This window comes from Ictidomys tridecemlineatus, chromosome 9 (genome assembly GCF_052094955.1).
Source record: "Ictidomys tridecemlineatus isolate mIctTri1 chromosome 9, mIctTri1.hap1, whole genome shotgun sequence".
NCBI classification, from domain to species: domain Eukaryota; kingdom Metazoa; phylum Chordata; class Mammalia; order Rodentia; family Sciuridae; genus Ictidomys; species Ictidomys tridecemlineatus.
Genome location: NC_135485.1, coordinates 12158801 through 12179254, shown reverse-complemented (window position 1 = coordinate 12179254; position 20454 = coordinate 12158801). Strand labels below are relative to the sequence as shown.

Below are 20454 nucleotides of genomic sequence, written 5' to 3'. Positions count from 1 at the left end.
AAAGGATTCTGAAAGTTAATGGAGGCAGCGAAGAACTCTGGAGCCAAACTTCCCAATCCAGCTCCAATACTGATTTATATGAGTAAATTCCTCCTGGTTTTGGTCCAGATCCTATTGGGGTGACACACCATCTCCTGCCTCCATGATCCAGTCAAGATCCCAGGCCCATGGGATGGAGAACCTGCAAATGCTTTGTCTCAAGAGTTGATATAAACTTCAAGATTTTCAACTTGAGACCACTGACCCCAAAGGAAGTCCCTGGGTCCTTTGATAATTCCTTGTTCTTCCCGTGGCTTCCTGATGTGTGCTGAGACCAACTGCTGCCTCAGGATTGGGCCCTGGGCTCAGCCATCCCACTCTCACCTGCTACCCATCCTACCAATGAGCAGTGGCCAAGCAGGTGGTTCAGACTAAAGACGAATCCCCACTCCACCACTTAGCTGTGTGGCTCTGGGCAACTTATCCCAGGATGTTCATCATAAATGGAGCTTAGATGAATGGGAGCAGAGGATGTGTGTGTGTGTGGGGGGTAATATGCACCAGAGAAGATGGTTGTGGGGCTTAAATGAGAACAGTTCTCAAAGGGTTTACAGCATATTTAGTGCTCCATACATGTTACTCTGTTTCTATTATCTTGGAATAAGTTCAGGAGACTCAGCCTGAAGCCTTCAGCAGCTACCCACTCAACCCCATCCCAAAGACTGTCCCTGCAGGACAGACTTCAGCCATGACCGTGACCTTTTGCTGCTCTTCTTTCTGCAGAATCCCTGGGGCAGGAGTTATCAGAGCAGCGAGCTGTGTGCTCTGAGCACCAGAAGGAGCTGGAGGCACTGCAGGCTCAGCTGAAGGCTCTGGGCAGCTTGGGCAGACGGCAGGCCACTGGCCCATGTGCAGGAGACAGCAAGGACCCTGCCATCATCACAGAGGTCAGTGCCTCTGCCCCACCATAGCCTACCCCACCCTACCCCATTCTGCCCTCCTGGAGCAGCATTTGGGGCACAGCATGAGCCCATGGACAACAGGCACTGGTACTGGCTCATTCCCCTGCCTGAAATGGCAAGACTCTTCTCCCCAGATCTGGAGGGATATTTGGTGAACTGACAGACTTTCATCTTTGAAAAGCAAAAAATAGTGCTTAAGTGCTGCACATTATTTGTAATTCAGGCACAGTGGCATCTCAGGGTGTGGTGCCAGACACCTCCCATCCCAGACTACTAGTCTGGGTTACTCCTTGGGATATGCATGAGAATTTCTTAAAACCCTCCCCAGATAGACTCCTCATGTACACCTCGCTGTTTTCATTGAGGTCCAACTTTCTGCCTGGACCTTGCCCATCAGCCCCTTCCCTGCATGTCCTTAACTCCTATTCCAGCCAGGTAGCACAGGGACCTCCTAACAGTCCAGGCCCCTCTCCTTCAGCCCTTTGCTAGGCTTTGGGTATTTGGTTAAAAGCCCAGAACTACTTTGTGAAAAGCCTTCAGTGGCTCCCGTAGGAATAAGCTCCAAATGCCCCCAGACTGACATTGAAAAGCCTCCACTGGCTACAGCCTGTGTCTCCAGCCACGTTCCCAGCGGGTCCCTTGGCATCCGCACCATCCCTTTGTCCTCGGAGCCTGTGAACTCCAGACTGTCATGCTTGCCCGTCTTCTATCCAGCTTACCCTGGGTGGCAGAGGAAGGGCCACTCGGCCTGGAGTGGGGCGGGGGAGCTTCTCCTGCACACCCAGACCGCTCCACCCTCAAGCTCCTGGAGAGCTTACTGTTGGCACTCCAGACTACTGTGGGCCCTGTTAGGCCCTTAGGCGGTAACGCTTAGGTGGGGAGGCCCTCCGGGTGGAGGGAATGGCAAAGGCAAGCAGCAGGCAACAGGTGAAGTAAGTGCCTTGCTTGTTTGGATGTGAGCTACATTCGTGGTTCACCAGTTTTAAACTCTTTTTGGGCCACACCTGGGCGGGGGCTGCAGGCTGGGCGGGCACGCACGGGCCTCCATCTTCTTGCAGCGCACTGGCCTGTGGTGCCTTGTCCACCTTTGCAACCCCTAAAAGCACCGGTTTTGGTTTGCTTCTCTAGGATGGGGGCGGCCCGGGCCAGGCCATCTCCCCTCCGGACGTCGCTGAGCAGGGGCAGAGCGAGGGCTGCGGGCTGCAGGAGGAGAGCTCTCAGCTCAGGGACGCCTTGCTGCGACTGCGCGCCGAGGCCGAGCAGCACCAGCAGGAGGTGCTGCAGCTCCGTGAGCAGCACAGGTGGGTCAGAGCGGGGCTTAACTGCCCCTCAGGAGCAGGAGATGGGAATCGCCCCCGCCCTCCAAAAAGACTCCTTAATACCTTAACAATCCGGGATGTTACTCCTTTGACCTCTGCAAGGTACTGGTGTTCTGGGAATCCTAGATCTCCAAATAGGATTTGCCCCATAGGAGAGGGAACCCCATGTCCCTGCAAACCACAGAATTCATCAGACCTAGACTCATACCTAGAAGACCCCCAAAGTGTTCTCAGATCAGGCCTTTGGAGAAAGTATGGTGGGATAGTTCAAACCGTGCTGTGCACTTTAACTGTGACATTGATGAGTCAGCTGATTTCTCCCGACTGGGGGCTCCTCATCTGAAAAATGTGCCTGGGGCAGTGGTAGGGTGCAGCGAGGTGTGTGCAGAGGTGGTTCGTGCCAGCATGGAGGAAGCACTGTGTTGGTTCTTTGTGGAGGTTAGTAACTAACTTATCAGTCCTGAATTCACTGCCCTTTTATCCCTTTTGGAAAGTTTTTAATACAAATCCAATTTCTTTAATAGGACTTTTAGCAAGACTTCTTAGTTTCTTTAAGAATGAACTTTATCAATTAATCTTTCAAAAAAAGTGGTAGAGCATGTTCCTATCAGGCACAAAATCCTGAGCTGAACCTCTGGCACGGAAAAAATAAAATAAAATCCCCTGGAACCTTTGTTGAGCATATATTACTGGGTTCTATCCCTACTGTTTCTGATTCATTGGGGCCGGAGTATAATTAAATAGATTTTCAGTACTGAAGGAGTTGCTGCTGCAGAGTCACCATATCCATCTTGGGTGTGAGTCCTTCGTTTCCCTCTTCCTTCCGGAGTTCCTCAGGACAAGGGATGAATCCCCCTTTTCTAGGCAGAAGCATTGACTGAGATTAACCAAGGGAGAGGTGTCCTGTAGCCTCAGGTAGCTCTGGGTAACATGGGTTCTCAGGCAGAGATGCCCGCAAAAGAGCTCTGTTAAAAACACCCACTCTGGCCTCCCCTAGTTGCAGTAGAGCTGAGGAAGGGCCCTGGAATCCGGATGTGGAAAGAGGCCCCAGTTGTTCTAATGCCCAGAGGAGGGAAGCTGCCACCAGGAGAGGGGCGTCACTCTGAGTCCTCGGCTCACTGTGAGGGGAGGAGGGTTCCAACCAGGCTCCTGTGGCTGTGAAGTAACTCAGGCCCCAACTGGGCCATGGTCCTGAGACCTGGCCCCAAGTGAGCAGCAGACCTGAGGCTCATCTGAGGGATGGCCACCAGCCCACTTGGTGGGACACCTTAGATTCAGATAGTGCCTCACCAAGTGACCCTGGGCAAGAGCCCAGAATAAGGAAGTTGGGCCGCAGTTGGGACTCCGAATCACTCTGGGCCTACCACCCTTCAAGTGAGGAAAGGAAGAGATCCTCTCCTGGGAGTAAGTACAATTACATGGAAATTTGCATGTCCTTTATCAGAGTGAATTACCTCCATGGCTCACCTGGGGATCCCTTAATACTCCACCTTAGTTTTAGGCAAATGGTAGCTAAGGGTTGAACATGGGTTTTGTGCCATGGACTGTTCTAGACATGTATTAATGCAAGTCCTCCTGGTAATGACCCTCATAAGGTAGGTGCCACTGTCACCTCCAGTTAGCAGAAGAGGACACAAATTAGGAGCAGCTTGCTTGAGGTCACACAGCTAGTGGGGAGGAGGCCATGATGCAGGAAGCCTGGCCCCAGGTGCTGCTCTTACTCCATCCCGCGCTGCCTTTCCACCTGGACTGGGGATCTCCAGGTCTCAGAGTCCCAGGGCACTGGGTCTCCCCAGCTGCTCCAAGAGAGGGGAATGTTTCCTGGGCTCTCCTCCAGGTCTGTTCCTCACCCTTTTCCTCTGAAGCCTGCCTCCTTCTCAGGCTCTCCTTCATGGATGCCGGAGTGGGAGAGAACTGCAAAGGAACCCGTGGACCCTACAATTCAGACCCAGCTCCTCTCATGAGTGTTTTGATTTTAGATTCATAACTTCCCTCTACCCAGAGTCACCTAAACCATCCCACTCGGTGGAGTGTGGAGGGGCTGGCTGTCCCTGGAGCTGGAATGAGCCTGGCTGTGCTTCTGTCTACCCAGGATGCTGGAGGAGGACCAGCAAGCCCAGAGGACCAGGGAGGTGGAGACGCTTCGCCAGGAACACAGGAAGGAGATGCAGGCCATGGTGGCTGATTTCAGTGGAGCCCAGGCCCGGCTCCAGGCCAGGCTGGCGGCCCTGGAAGCTGAGTAAGGAAGACCCCGGGCCCCAGAGAGGGAGACACTAGCAGATGTACCATTTATGAAGGGGACCATCCTGGTGTCCCTAGGTTTTCCTAGTTTTTCCTGCTAGAAAACCTCTCCGTTCCTGGCAGATGAGGATGGTGGCTCTTCATCTTATAAGGCTGCAGGGCACTGGTTATCCGAGAAAATGAACACTGTTTCATGGGCCTGGTTTACCCTTTACACTTGGAAAAAAATATCAGAAGGACCTGGGCTACATTTTTGTGAGTGTTTGCCCTATTTGAACACACATCATCTCATTTAATGTTCACAATGGGGAAACTGTCCTCCCTCACCCCCCAGATGAAGAAAACACAGTCCCTTGTGCATGTCTATGTGCATTCATTTATTCATTCAACAAGTATTTGTTAAGGGCCTACTGTGTTCTGTGCACAATTTTAATCTCAAAAGTTGTAAGAGGGAACAAAAGACTATGCTTTCATGGTGCTCACAAGTTCCAGGTGGGGATTCAGATAAGAAATAGGCAAATACTTAACTTCATAGCAGATAGTGAAAGTGCTAGAAGACAAGATAAGTGTACAGAGTGACAAGGATCATCTGAGACCCAGTCTGAAGGAACAAGTACAAAGGCCCCAGGGCCTATGTCACATGACTGGGAAGAGTCAGTTGGCTGGTTTGGGTGAATGGAGTGAGAGTGAGTGCTAGGGAATGGCTGGCTGAGATCTGCCCTCTACTGGAAGGAACTTGTGTTTATAGTCCTCAGGGAAGCCCTGGGAATGGAAAGTCTGATTTACCTTTTAAAAGAGTCACTTCTAGGGCTGGGGGTGTGACTCAGTGGTAGAGCGCTCATCTAGCACATGCAAGGCTTTAGGTTCGATCCTGAGCAACACATAAAAATAAATAGATAAAATAAACGTATTGTGTCCAACTACACCTGAAAAATAAATACTAAAAAAAAAAAGAGTCACTTCTGGTTGCTGAGAGATGAGGCTAGGGGTCTGGGGTGATTGATAGGGACACCATTTAGGAGGATATTACTATAATGCAGGTGCAGGTAGGTGAATCCATTTGCCCAAGATTATACAGCACTAAGTAAATAAAGAGGTCATCTGTCTGGCCCTTAGCCTGCACTCTTAGAAACTGGTCTCCACTGTCTCCAATGCAAAAGGAACCATCCAAAAGCTTCACTGAAAGGTTTTTCCAGCCACCATCTATCTAATGGGCACTTGTCATGTGCTGGGTATCCGTTACTTCATTGAATTCTCACAACCACCCCATGGTTGAAATACTATGCTCAGGGTAACATAAGAAGGAAAAAGTAGCACCAGGATTAGAGCCCAGGTCAGCTCATCCGAAAGCCCCAGGCCTTAGGGGTCCTCTGCAGCCCCAAACCTCCCTCTCCCCTCCCCCCTCTCCCCTCACCACAGGAGAATCTGGCTTCAGAAGACTGGCTTGTGCTGCACCTGTCTGCCAGCAGATGGCACCAGAGCCATGTCAGCATCCAGGGGACCTGCTGGCCTCCCAGTGGGTAGTGGCATTTTCCTGCTCAGACCCAGCTACATCCCAGTCTCTTGAAGCCTGCTTGAGTGCAGCGTTTATGTGTACCCATGGATCTTTAGTTCCTTGCCCTGCAGCCTTGGGAGAACGACAAGGGACATACTGGGAGATGGGGTCCTGGGTTCTGTACCTAACTCACGAGTGGCCCTGTGCCAGCCTCTGCTGCTGTCCTACCTCAGCTGGCCAGGCTCAGCACATGCCAACATCTACCTGGTGTCCACTGGGCATCCCTCCTGTTGAGTAATCACTGTAAAGGGGACTAACTGCCTGCTTTGGACAGACTGAAAGATGCGGGAGAGAAGCCAGGAAAGGGAGCGTCCAGGCCTGAGGACCTACAGCTCATAGGCCGTTTGCAGACCCGCCTCAAGGAGAGAGAGGAGATCATCAAGCAGCTCACGGTGAGACTGCCAGGGCCCAGCAGACAGCAGCAGGCCCCGTGCCCATGTACCTAGTGGGACATGGCTGAGCTGTCCAGGAGCAACCCCCACTGGGTGCCCAGCCTTTCTCTGCGTGCCTAAAATCTTGACTTGCAAAGAATCCTTTCTTAAACAGAATTACTCACTAATTAAAAATATTAGTAGAGGAAAACAGGAGGCAAAGAAAACCCACTCTATTCCCAAGTCCAATGGCATTTGCTTCATGTTGAATATTTTTTGTAGTACCAATTTTTATTATTGATCTTTCTGTTGTAAAAATAACCACCTGTTTCTTAGTTAAAAAAAAAATTCCCTTGATCCTTTGAAAGTAAGTTATTTCCAACTCCCTCTGATTCTATATCCTAAAGCCACGAAGACCTGATGGTCAGTTCTTTAAGTGCCCCTTCCCTTCATTTAGTCCTGGACACCTGCCTCACTTCTTCCAACTCTGACCAATGACTGAAGATTATATTAATAAGAAATTATGACTCACTTGCTAAGTGTGGGATATTGTGGTTATGATTTTTGTTAGAAAAAAAAGAATCCTTAATCTTTGAAACACATATTGAAGTTTTTACAGCTGAAATTAAATGACAACTGGAATTTGCTATAAGAATAATATAGCTGGAGAGAAAAAGTTAGATGACATACATAATAATCCACCTTGGCCCATTATAGTTATAATTGCTGAAGTGAGCGATGGATCTTATTGCCCTCTTTACTTTTATGTATACATCTATGATACAAATGTGAAATAAACGGTAGTGAGGAAAGGAGCCGAGATCTCTTGGGCATTCAAGGGTATTCTTTCTCTACATTAGATTTCAAATACTGAGAATACTTGCTTGGCATAAATTTGCTCTTTCCTTCCCCAAAGGACCCTGGAAGTAAAGGGCATTCCCTACAGCTCCAGCGGCTGGTAGCTTAATCGCCAACTGCCCTCCCTCCCCTGGCCTTGCCTTCTCTCTGTGTCCTGCCCTCCCAGATGTCTTCTTTCAAGTCAGGCCCAGTGCTATGTGCTCAGGCCCATTTAGACTTGTTGTATTGGTTTTCCAGGAAGAGAGAAGGTTTCACTATGCAGCGTTCCCTAGCACGATGTCCCATCGGAATCGGTCCTTTTCTTTCAATCCTCACCCAGGGTATTTGACACCTTCCATGAAGGTAAGATGGATCTACAGATTTTAATGCCTCATACAGTCTGTTGATTTCTTTCCTTCTAAAGGAAACTGCAGCTAGTTGATGTGCACTAGCTGCAGTTTCCTTTAGAAGGGGAAGGTGTACATTGAGAGGAGCAGGCATTGGCAAAAGACCCACAGGAAATGGTCCATGTCCTAACAAACAGCTTTTACATCTGGGTTGGGCAGATTATGTATGGTTTTTACTTCCCATGGGCCTTTGTATTTTTCAAATTTTCTCAGTAAATATGTGTCACTATTAATAATAGTCCTGTCTGGGTCATGGGAGAGAAGGGAAATAGTAGGAATTTTCTACTGCTTTCTTTCTTTACTTTTTCTTAAATATTTCTTAGTTGTAGATGGACATAATAGCTTTATTTACTTATTTATTTATTTTTATGTGATGCTGAGGCTCAAACCCAGTGCCTCACACATACTAGGAGAGCACTCTACTGCTGAGTCACAACCCCAGCCCCTTCTTTATTTCTTTATGATGTTTTTGGAATATGTAATGATGAGCTTGTTCACATCCAAGTCCCTTATCTGCTATCACAATATCCTAACACTTCTAAAGAATTAGTATTTTTTTTACAGCTCATAAAACAATAAACCTAAACTAACCTGAACTGATGAGATCTTATTTATGGCTTTTCTATATCCTTACTGTGACAAAATATAAATTTCACTAAGGAGATATTAACATATTTGAGTACAGGGTGTGTCCAGCTAATATGGGTGGTACATGGTCTCTAAGCTCTTAAAAAGTATTACATGTCTTCTCCAGAAATTTTGGATAAAGAAAACTGTGGACTTACATGTTCTTTAAAACATAAAATAAAGTGAAGAAAGGGGATTTAAAGAGCTAAGGATGTAGCTCAGTGGTAGAGCACTTGCCCAACATTTTTGAGGCCCTGACTTTTGTCCCCAGAACTTCAAAAATAAATAAAAATATTTAAAAGTAACATGTAAATATATCATGAAAGTTGTTGCCTCTTTTCCCATTATCGCTTTGGTTGGGTGGGCCTTCTTTACCTTTACAATAAAGCCTTTTGTGGGAAGCACTAACAGAACTTCCCTCCAATACAAACAGAAAAAAAGAATGGAGGAGGTGCCCAGTCGAGTGGTGAGCGTGCCAAACCTCGCCTCCTACGCCAAGAACTTCCTCAGTGGGGATCTGAGCTCCAGACTTAACGCGCCTCCGTTGACCAAGTCACCCAGCTTGGACCCAAGCCCCAGTTGTAGCCGGCCTTACAAACCCACCCAGTCTCTAGATGCTAAGACTGCCACAAGGTAGGGGTGCAGAGGCTTCATTGTAATTTTTCATGGATGGGGCAGGGTGGGGAGTGTGGAATTAGGGATTCTTTCTGGCACATGCTAAATATTCCACATTTGGGCAAATATAGAGTAGCAAAACCAGCCCTGTCCTGCAGAAATAACAATTAGCCAAACAGGAAGATTGTGTAAGAGAGGGAAATTATGTCAGTCTTTGGAAGGGGTACTATTTCTGGTTCAAATTCCAGAAGGTCCTTCTTTTTGGGGGGTGCGAGGGGATGTTACCCGGTATTGAACTCAGGAGCACTCAACCGCTGAGCCACATCCCCAGCCCTATTTTGTCTCACTAAGTTGCTTAGCGCCTTGCCATTGCTGAGGCTGGTTTTGAACTTGTAATCCTCCTGCCTTAGCCTCCCAAGCTGCTGGAATTACAGGTGTGTGCTAGCCCAGAAAACCTTTTTTAATGGAATCACTTAGCTGAGAACTCTGGTGTGGGTTACATAGAGGAGGTCTGTATTTAAAATCTGGTCCTCATGTTTTTTAGCTGTGTAGTGTAGCCCTGGCCAGTCACTTGACCTCTCTGGTTCCCTGTATTCCCACCATGAAAATGAAAATCATAGTTAGTACCCTCCTCATCAGACTGATGTGACACTAAAGGAATTAACACATAGGACATGTTTAACAAAGACCAGACACAAAAGGGCTCAGTATAATTTCACTATTATTATTAAGGCTATTTCCCAAGATTTATTGTATTATTTTGGAGTTTTTAGGCCTCTAAATCTGTGAGTTTGATTGATTGTGCATAATGATCAGATGCACCTTCCTTATCTTCCCTTGTTTCTTGCTTCTGAAATCTTTCACACACTTCTGATCTTCCTGTGTTTACTAATTCTCCTTCCTCTCCAGTCTTGCATTCAAAAGGCACACTTTAAACTCTGGGCTTAAAGTTTGCATTTCAGAAAGGGCCCCATCTAAAATGTCCTGTCCCAGAAGCCCTGCCTGCCTGCTGCCCCAGGGCTGTCTGGTCAGATGGAGAGGCTGAGAGCTTTTGAGTGTGGTGCTGGAAGGAGCCCCTTGCTTTCCCTATATGGGTCCAGCCTATTTTCCAGCTGTGGAAACCCAGGCCCAGAGCCTCCAAACAACTGTTAACCACCAGGGCCAGTCTTTGACTCTGGCCATGGTTTTTTCCTCATTAATCTACACTTCTGGGCGGGACATGGTGGTGCAGGCCTGTAATCCCAGAGGCTTGGGAGGCTGAGGTAGGAGGATCCTGAGTTCAAAGCCAGCCTCAGCAAAAGCTGGCCGACTCAGTGAGGCCCTGTCTCTAAATAAAATACAAAATAGGGCTGGGGATGTGGCTCAGTGGTTGAATGCCCCTGAGTTCAATCCCAGGTACCTGCCACCACAAATGCACTTCTGTTTAAAGCTCTTCTGTTGTTTTACATGAAGCGTCACAAATGCATAGAGGCTCAGAGAGGCTGTTAGAAAACCACTTAAAACGTCTGAAGGAGTGAACTACAACCAGGTGTACTGGGATTGGTGACTACTATTTCTCCTTTTTAATCCAGTAGGCTAATTTCAAGGCCTCGCTGAGATGCTAGAATACACTAGACAGCTGGTAGTGCTCACAGTGTTCTGCTGACCTTTTTTATACTTTTTTACAATTAAACTTACCTAATTTCTGTCTGAAATAAATAATAAATGTTGCAAAATACACCTCATTACGGTAGTAACCACTAGCTTTAAGGAGACAATGGAGAAGCAAACAATGGAGAACCTTGTTTTCAAAATAGGAACTGGACTTTCCCTCCCCACCCCATTCCTTACAACCTGTTTCCAGCCAGGAAGAGGTGGTCTCGGCTGGAATGTTTCCTTGGAAAGGTAAGGGAGCATCCCACTGCCTACTGAATAATTTCAAAAATCACACAAGAAACTTCTGTTTGTTTTTAGGACACAAGATGGTGAAACAGCCCAAGCCAAAGAAGCCCAGCAGAAACAGGGCTCCCCACACCAGGAGTGGTTTACCAAGTACTTCTCCTTCTAAACTCAGCCTTGAGATACCTCAGAGAGGCTGTTAGAAAACCACTTAAAATGTCTGAAGGAGCAAACTACAGCCAACCAACCAACCAAAACATTTCATACTGTTTCATTGTGACCCAGGTTCACTAAAAAATGTTGATATTAAAGATAAATCAAACCAATGTTATTAAAAAGCACCCATAGGAAAATGTTATTAATGTTCCAGTGATCTATACCATTTGTATTTCCAGTGTCCATGACATTGTACTCCACTTTGTGGGCTGGCAGACTTTGTGGTTTCCGTGGTCTATTTTAAAAGTGGTTTCATTTTTCCTTAGGATGCTAGTCATCTCCACTTGAAAAGCTGCTTTTTATGTAAAATGATATTATTCCAAAATACACATCCAACCTCAATAGGAAGAGGAATAAAAATAAAGTTCAAAACAGGAAAATCAATAAAAAAGAAAAAATATTGACCTATTAGGAATGAACCACAGCATGTGTAGGTTGCATGTTCTGACTTCCTGGGTCTAGGACAGGCAGCAGATTACAGAGGGGTTAACACCTACCTCAGAAGGGGCTTTGCAAGATTAAACAATGAGTGAAGACGCCCATCAAGAATTGGAATTTTCTGAGTAGCTGTGCCTTGCCCCGCCAAACATCTGTTTCAATGACTGTCCTGTCAACTTGTTATTTTGGAAAATTTCTAGCCCATTTGATCTCTGAAGTCAAAGATCTCCGGAATCCCTGGTCTTTGGGTTTGGGCCATTTGCCTCATGATGTGTTGCTGCCCCCTTGCATGGACTCTCAGTAGATCAAAGGGTACTGAGAATGGCTGCTCATGGTGCTGACCTTGCTCTCAGTCCACATGCATTATCTACCCTCTGCAGAGCAATGTGACTTGACAAAGACTCAATGCAAATTTTAGTGGGCAAATATTTTCTCAATCCTTTGGTGCTGGCCCAGTAAGTGGCCTAAACAGATGTTAACTCTATGCACTGTCAAATCTTTTCTCTTTGAATAAAACTTTAAACAACTAGGCAGTAAGAATGGTTGTGCTGGTATTGTTTTTCCTTAAAAAGATAAAAATGGATGAAGACAGAGTTGAAAAGTAGGAAATTCACTTTAAGCTCAGTCAGAGCATCAACAAATAAAAAGTGGCCAGTAACACACTTCACACACGTCAGTTTGAGAGAAATGCAAGTAAAATTGAAACTCAACATTTAAAGGCAAAATTTACAATTGAAACAAAACAAGAAGCTAATAGGATTTTGTTGTCGAAATGCTGGGAAGTGCTCTACCACTGAGCTCAGAAGTGTGGCTCAGTGGTAGAGCATACACTTAACATGTGCAAAGCCCTGGATTAAAAAAAAAAACTTGAGATTTTGGAATGCTTGCATATATGTGAGATTTTGGGGATGGAACCCAAGTCTAAAGATGAAATTCATTTGTTTCATACACACCTTAAACAGCCTGCTGGGTAATTTTATACAATATTTTTAGTACACCTGCATTTTGACTACATGCCAGGTGTGGAATTTTCCATTTGCAGTGTCATGTCAGTGCACAAAAACTTTTGGATTAGGGAAACTGAACTTGTCTCACATGAGCATCAAGTTCCAACAAATGAACTTTAGGAAAACAACATTCAGATCTTGGCCATAAGCATTGTGTTTTGTTTTGTGACAGAAAAAAACTATACACAGGTGGTTATACTTCTGAGTTGAAACATTATCACAACCCTGTACAACTCCTAATAACTAACAAAGCAGATTGCACTATATACTACTGTCTTCTGACTCAGCATAATACTTTTGTAGGGACAAAATTATGTTGCTACTACATCTATTTTTTTTCCATTTTTTTAATTGATTGTTCAAAACATTACAGAGCTCATGATATATCATCTTTCATACATTTGACTCAATTGGGTTTTGAACTCCCCAAATACATATTGCAGACTCACTTCTGTTACATACTCACATTTTTACATAATGGCATATTAGTGACTGTTGTATTCTGCTACCTTTCCTATCCCCTACTATCCCCCCTCCCCTCCTCTCCCCTCCCATCTTCCCTCTGCCTCCTCTGCTGTTGTTCAATTCTCTCCCCTTTTTTCCCCCTCCCCCTTGCCCCTCATAACCTCTTATAATTTTGTGTATCACTGAAGGTCTCCTACCATTTCCATATGCTTTCCCTTCTCTCTCCCTTTCTCTCCCCCCATTCGTCTTAGTTTACTGTTAGTCTTTTCCTCATGCTCTTCCTTCCTGTTCTATTCTTAGTGGCTCTCTTTATAACAAAGAAGACATTTGACATTTGTTTTTTAGGGCTTGGCTAGCTTCACTTAGCATAATCTGCTCTAATGCCATCCATTTCCCTGCAAATTCTATGATTTTGTCATTTCTTGCTACTACATCTTTTTTTGACTCCTTTCTTACTTCAAGTGAAAGAACTTATTAAATTTCTAGATTCTATCCTGAAATAACTATGCCTTTGTTAACCAAATTTTTACATTCTTCTATTAGTTTTTTGAGACTATTTCCTTGAGTATTGAAGTAAGGCATCTAAAGATACACAAATAAACTTTTAGTTTATTACAAAATAAACCATCCCAAAAGTTTCTAGTAATTTGTTATTTTTACCAGCAGAAAATGAAATTTTCACCTTTTTGGAGCCAATTATAGTAACAAAACAGATATGCTAGATATAATTCCATCTGTTTGAGTTGGCGTCATCTGATTCCACCAGTCTCTCAAGAGCAGCCCTAGAGGTGATGGTAATGGCCTGTAGGTAACAATGGCTATTGAGAGAAACGGACTGATTCAGGTTTGATGCTAATCTTTTCAGGCTGTATTATGACCAGAGGCTGAAGAGTTCCATGTTCCTAGGGCTCTGTTGGAATGCAAACTGTTTCTTAACTGGGGTAGAAAAGAACAGATTCAACCCATCAGTTGCTGCAGACCACAGACCTGGGCCCTTAACTGCTCCAGCATTATTGCCACAGCCAATGTAGTGGTTGTGGTTTAGACTCTTGGTCAACAGTCACTCTCCAGGATCCTTCTGGACTCTGTAAAGGTGAGGCTGGCAAATTAAACAGCTGTGACAGGGACTGCCTTCAGTATCTTATAGATTTCTAAGGGTGGCAATTACCTCCACCATTACCCATAACTCTACCCCAGGATCCAATATTGCTTTTGTTTTTAGTAGTACTGGGGACTGAACCCAGGGCCTCACACATGCTGGGCTGGTGCTCTACCAACAAGCCTCACCCCCAGCCTCCTGTGACACTGTTTTGATCTACTGTCTTCCACTAGCTCTCAGCTGTCTGCCTTGTAGGTGACTGATCTAGGACCTAGAACATGCAGGCACTGCAGCAACAGGAGAGGAAAGCCCTGAAGAGGTGGGAAGGGTTGTCTGTGGGGTGGGAAGACAAAGGAAGTCCTGGAGCATGAACTCTGGTTTCTCCCTGAAGGACACAGCAGCGCAGAGAATTCCTATGTTCAGCAGTCAGCAAAGCGTCATTAAAAAAGATGTTAACAAACTGACAATATTGGAAAATCATTATTTATTTGACGGATAACTTCTGAATTAATGTAAAGAAATGACAGTAACTTGTATTTACATTCATTCAAAACATTTTCATTAAGCACCAAGTAGAACAGTTTCTGATCTTTTCACTAAAAACACTTTTATCATTGAAAGACTGCCTCAAACTTAGTTTATTTTGTGGGGGATGTGAGGGGAGGCAGGGATACCAAGGATTGAACTCAGGGGCATTCAAGCCACATCCCCAGCCCTATTTTGTATTTTGTTTAGAGACAAGATCTCACTGAATTGCTTAGCACCTGGCTTTTGCTGAGGCTGGCTTTGAACTTGCAATCCTCCTGCCTCAGCCTCCTGAGCCACTGGGATTACAGGTATGTGCCATCACACACTGGGTGTTTATTTAGGTTTTTAATCAAGAAACCTAAAGCTGCCAATCAGAGCTTCTATCTGGCATGAGATGACCAGGTTAAAACCCCAACAGTAAAAAATAACTTTAAAGTTTTGACTTATACACTCCAACCAAGGGGAGATACGCTGGCCTCAGGCTAGTCATCACAGGTTATAGGTTCACAAGCCAAGTATCATCCTCACAGGTCACAAACAAAATGAGTAATATGTACACACAAAGTGAATACAAAATACATGTTCCTGTATATTCCAGGGGAGTAATGCCCATTTCCCATGAGCATACAATGCAGCAAAGAGCACAAAAAAAAGATACCATTCACTAACCCACAAGACAGTGGAAGGAATAAAAGCCCTGTGCTCTGGAATGGAGTGGAGGCTTTGTGGACCAGGTGGCATCCAGGCCACACCAGCAACATGAGTGGATATTGAGGCCCATGGGGAGGGATCTTCAGGTTGGAAAGGACAAAATGAACCAAGACACAGCCACAGACCTACTGACTATTCAGAAGACAGAGGAGTGTTTATACTGGCTGAGGAATATAATCTAAAAGTTGCGTAAAACAGAGAATAGAAAACCTCTTCTGACAAGAGGGCAAAATACCTTCCCCACAGAGGATCCACATGCTCTCTGTGGAGGTGAAGGAGCTGGGGATCACTCTGCAGGTCACCTCCACCCCAAAGCCCTAGGCTCTTGGAATCAAATCCACTGAACAAGAACCTTCCTTCATGTAAACTGCCTTTTCTCCAAAAAGTAAAATAAAAACACAAGCAAACAAAATTCAAAAGAAAAAGAATCAGACCAAGCTTTGACCCCTTGTCCATCACTTGTGTCCCAGCTGTCATGCTAGGGAGACTGGGTCACACTGGTTCATCACTACAAGGCCTCTAGCATGTAGTGCTCCCAACACACCAAACATCACACAATACATACACTCACCCAAACAAAAGGCAGCATCAACTTAAGTATCTCTGCTAACTAGCATACTTGAACCCTTTTTTCTGACATATTTACAAAATATCTGCACTCTGTACTGCTATGGAAGCATTACAAATGTTGCATTAGATTCCACTTCTTGAGGTAGTTCAAAGTCTTGAGATAGCAAATTTACATATTTTTCTGTACTACCATGGATGTGTAGTAATCATAAAAGACCAAAAACCAAATTCCTTCTCCCCTCATTCTAGGAGTACTTTAATTTTCCCCCTTGTTTCCTCATAACAAACTAACAACTAGGGGAAAAAAAAAACTATATATAAACTACATAAAATTTTAAAAATAAGCAAAAAGCCAAGAAAAAAAAAAATCTGTGGAAAACTAATAGTCTAAACTTTGCTACAGACAAAACAAACAAAATGAAACCTCACTTTGTCTACCAAGCACTTTATAAAGTACTAAGTAATTAACAGCTCATAAAAATTGGGGAAATTTTTAGGTGGAGGTAAAATTAATACCAACTCATTCTCTAGCAAATAGCTGTTCTAAAATGCCACGTCCACACAGAGAGGTCTGGAGGAACTGTCTGCAGGACGCTACCTTGTAGGCCAGACCTCTCTCAGGTCTGCTTCATAGGCGCAGGGATGTTGGCAGATGCCTGCTCCAGGTAGGCCAAGGAGCCCTGAGGGACCTCGGCCGGCTTTTTGTGCTGCACATTGATGTCCTCCAGCACCTGCTGCCAATGCCTCAGCTTTGTCAAGTGCTTCTGCACCAGCGCATCTTTCCGCTGCAACTCATTCCTTAGTTCTGAGACGTCCTACAGATGAAAGGGACGGAGTAAGTCAGAGGAAATGCAGGGGAAATAATAAAGTTCCTGATTAGTGAGGAGCACCAGGAAGCAAATTCAAAACCATTAAATCATATCAGCCCATTCCTCTACTTGGCTCCACAGTTTGACTAATCTAAAGTAACTCTTACAGTGAAGCTGACCACCTAATAACCAGAGCTTTTATTTTTAATCATCTTGTTAAGTAACAAAAGTCATAAAATTTAAAAAGCAACCCAGGGCTACTGTAAAAAAAAAAAAAAAAAAAAATTGAATACTTTCTCATCCTGTTTCCCAGCCATCTAGCAGCCCTCCCTGTCCAAAGACTTTCAGCTGAGATTAGAAAATATTAAGGATGACAAACACATCAGCAATTGCTTGTAGGTATCCCCATCAAACCAGGTGCTGTGGTGCACATCTATAAACCCAGCTACCAGGGAGGCTGAGACAGGAAGATCACAAGTTAGAGGTCTACTGGGCAACTTAGCAAGACCCTGTCTCAATCTTAAAAAAAAAAAAAAAAAAAAGGTGGGGAGCAAGGAGGCAGGGATATAGCTCAGAAATCCCCAGTGGCACAAAAAAGAATCCATACCACTGTCTGTAATTTCAGATTACAAAATATTAAAATTGCAGATTCAAGAGATTTTTACAAACACCAGCATTAAATCTTTTATTAAGACCTAGACTTAACCACACCTGCATTGTTATTCAAGTATTTTTATCAGGAAACAAGTTAGCACAATAGACTATTAAGAATGTCATCATCTTATAATTCTCCCTCTCAACAGCTAGTATCTTAACAAAAAAGAACCTTTCTGATTAACTGGTCAGCTTCTAGGAGATACTTTTTTAAAACTATCAAAACCTGATAACTTCATTTTAGTGTTTCTCACCGGGAGCACCAAGGGCCGAGTTAGGGTGGGAGGATTCCTCAATCCTTCACAATGAGGAGACAGGTCCTGGTCGGATCATTCATTGTCATTAAAGCTTCCTAGTCTTTGTGGCAACCCCAACGTATTTCCAAATACCCTCGTCTAGAATCACTAAGACCCACCAAAATCCTAAGTTTTAAAGAACTCTGCAGATCATTTACTTTTTGGTTCTATGTGTGAGGCATAGGGCAAGACAAATGTTCACAGTGCCTGTCCAAAATGGGTCTCTATCTATATATTAATGGCTTTTCACAAGGCAGAACTTTCTCTTTAAGAAAACATTTACTAAAAAAAAAAGAAAGAAAGAAAAATATACTGTGAAAGCCAGTGTGTGAAAGAAGTAGGCAGAGCTACTCTAAAGATCTGCTCTCCACTCCTACTCCTGGAGGCCCTTTCAGTCCAGGATGTCATAAATGGTGACAACCAGCACCATTTCATATTGATCTATAAAATACAATTCACAGGTGTGTTTCACATTAAAGCATAGATGGACCCATAAGACAAAGTGTTCTTCCTAAAAGTTGAGGAAAAATTGAATTTGTACCTCTTTGATAACTTGCTCAGGTTTCTGAACAGACAACTGCAATCTTTTTTGTAGAAAAAAGCATTCTGTCTGTCTTGCAATATCCAGAAACTTCTGGATACACTGATCAACACCTTAAAAAAAAAAAAAAAGAAAAAGAAAAACATTTAAACATATATATCTTTCACATAAATGAATAGTCACATACATTTAAAAAGCCCCTTCTTCTAGATGTAATCTGGGATTTTAATCTTAGCCGTAGCAATATTAACTTAAAACTTCCCAGGTGTTAAGCAATATTAAATAGCAGATAATTTGTAAGGTGGGTGAGGCAGTGTGTGCCTGTAATCCCAGCAGGGAGGCTGAGACAAGAGGAGGACATGAATTTCAAGTCCAGTCTAGGCAACCCAGTGAGACACTGTCTCAAAATTAAAAATAAAAAGGGCTGGGGATGTAGTTCAGTGCTAGAGCACCAATATTAGGGAAAAAAAATTTTTTTAAATATAATTTGTGCTTTTATCAGGAGAAAAAGAAACATTACACCATATGAATGCCATGAGGACTTCTAATTAAGAATATGGAGATTCAGGGATCATCATGATTTCTAGTTAAAACAGAACATTTAAAATATGGTACCGAAAACTCAGAACTGACTCTTCTGGAGACACAACACTGGGGTGAAGGACAAACATAAAAAAGATTTTTTCTCTGTAGCACCTGTTCAAAAGATAATATCAATCTAGTTAGAAGTGGTGGCACACTTCCAGCAACTAGGGAAACTGAGTCAGGAGGACTGCAAGTTTAGGGCCAGTCTTGTCAACTTAGCAAGACCCTATTTCAAAATAAAAGTCTGGGTAAGTAGTTCAGTGGTAGAGCACTACTGGGTTCAATCCCAAATACCAAATACCAAATACCAGGGAGGGAAAAAATAAAAAATAATCACAACTTGTGGACTTTTAAAAGAAGCAATTCACAATTAATATTCTTTTCCTGGTACCAATATGAAAAGGTCATCAAAAATGGTTCATTCTTGGGCTGGGGATGTGGTTCAAGCAGTAGAGCGCTTGCCTGGCATGCACTGGGTGCTGGGTTGGATCCTCAATACCACATAAAAATAAAAAATAAATATATTGTGTCCACATAAAACTTATGTGTCATTCTTAGTGACACACATCTCAGTTAATAAAACAAACAAACAAAAAAAACCCTCAGCAGTTTATAAGGACTATCTGTATATATCTTATTCCCCAGAATAGTTCTCTTAGGATATACACAGGACTGAAACAGACGAAGTGTAAAATCAGCAATAAGGAATCTTGCTGAAGGCAGGAACACTGTCTACAAAGAGGGAATTCTTACCAGTTCGAATTTCTTCCTGATCGGTGCCATTGACATAATCCTGACTCACGAGAGAAGCAAAGCAAGCCTGGGATCAAAACATCAGAAAAGAAAAAGATGGCATCTGCACACCAAAAAAATCTTACTTCTGAGTAAGACATAACTTCTTCTTTGGTCATTCAACGAGTTGGTGCACATGCAACGACAATATATGCCAATGAAGATACTTTCCTACCACCCGCACTCTGAGCTTCAGTTTCTCCACCAATAAAACAAAGCAATGGAACTCCACGGTCTCCCAGGTTCCCTCCCACATCCACAGGGCAGGATCTCAATAAACCCCTTGCACCCTGGGGAGAACCACAGATCTCATGGGACGGCACCCAAATAGAAAAGGGAGGCCGGCAAGCAGGTGCCTCTGGGAGGGTTAGGTCACAAGGAAAAAGGAAAAGTTCCAAAGAAATCGTGACCTTAAAACTGAGTCTTGAGGGAAAACGGGGGCAGTGTAAGAGGGGAGCTCCTGACACGGAGATGGGGGCAGCCCGCGGGAGCCTGGAAGGGTCCGTGCTTGGTCCCTGGCAAAATTTTAAGGCGACATGCCTCCGTCAGCCGAGGAGAGTACCGGCCACCCTCACAGCGTGGGCTCAGCAGGTGACTCACGATCTACGAGCCTAACTTCCCATCTACGAGCCTAACTTTCCAACTGGGTGTTGCGACGGAGGAATGAAATATCGGCCGACGCGCAGCTCGCATTTTGAGGGACGAAGGGAGGGCTGGGGACGAAGACTCCAAGTCTCGGCTTACCTCGAACGACGACTCCAGCTCGTCCACCAAGGTGCTGCTAGAAGTCCTCGGCGCGCCAGGCGCTGCCTGAAGAAGCGAAGCCTGGCCCGGGAGTCCCGGCGGGGGTTGCGGGGGGCCCGGCGGCTGCCCGGAGAACATGCCACCCAGCGGGGCCGCCATGTCTGCGGTGGCGGGTCGCCGCCCACTGCGCCTGCGCGGAGCGGCTCCG

General features: G+C 44.7%; 2 protein-coding genes across 3 annotated transcripts in view; one reads left to right on the top strand and one right to left on the bottom strand.

The window, feature by feature from the left end:
* Positions 1-11985, top strand: part of Fam184b (family with sequence similarity 184 member B) — a 105626-nt gene extending 93641 nt beyond the window's left edge. For both annotated transcript variants that reach the window (XM_005318940.5, XM_078021123.1), the window contains 7 exons: positions 763-926; positions 2070-2242; positions 4353-4499; positions 6331-6448; positions 7523-7627; positions 8732-8931; positions 10867-11985. In XM_005318940.5, coding sequence (XP_005318997.2) covers positions 763-926; positions 2070-2242; positions 4353-4499; positions 6331-6448; positions 7523-7627; positions 8732-8931; positions 10867-10960 — 1001 coding nt within the window. In that variant the 3' untranslated portion in view covers positions 10961-11985. The remainder of the gene's footprint in view (positions 1-762; positions 927-2069; positions 2243-4352; positions 4500-6330; positions 6449-7522; positions 7628-8731; positions 8932-10866) is intronic.
* A 1196-nt stretch (positions 11986-13181) lies between these two features.
* Positions 13182-20454, bottom strand: Med28 (mediator complex subunit 28). The gene is made up of 4 exons (XM_005318942.5): positions 20247-20454; positions 19464-19530; positions 18126-18238; positions 13182-16640 (listed from the first exon to the last, which is right to left on the bottom strand). The coding sequence occupies exons 1-4, from the start codon at positions 20403-20405 to the stop codon at positions 16443-16445; spliced, it is 537 nt and encodes a 178-aa protein (XP_005318999.2). The 5' UTR covers positions 20406-20454; the 3' UTR covers positions 13182-16442.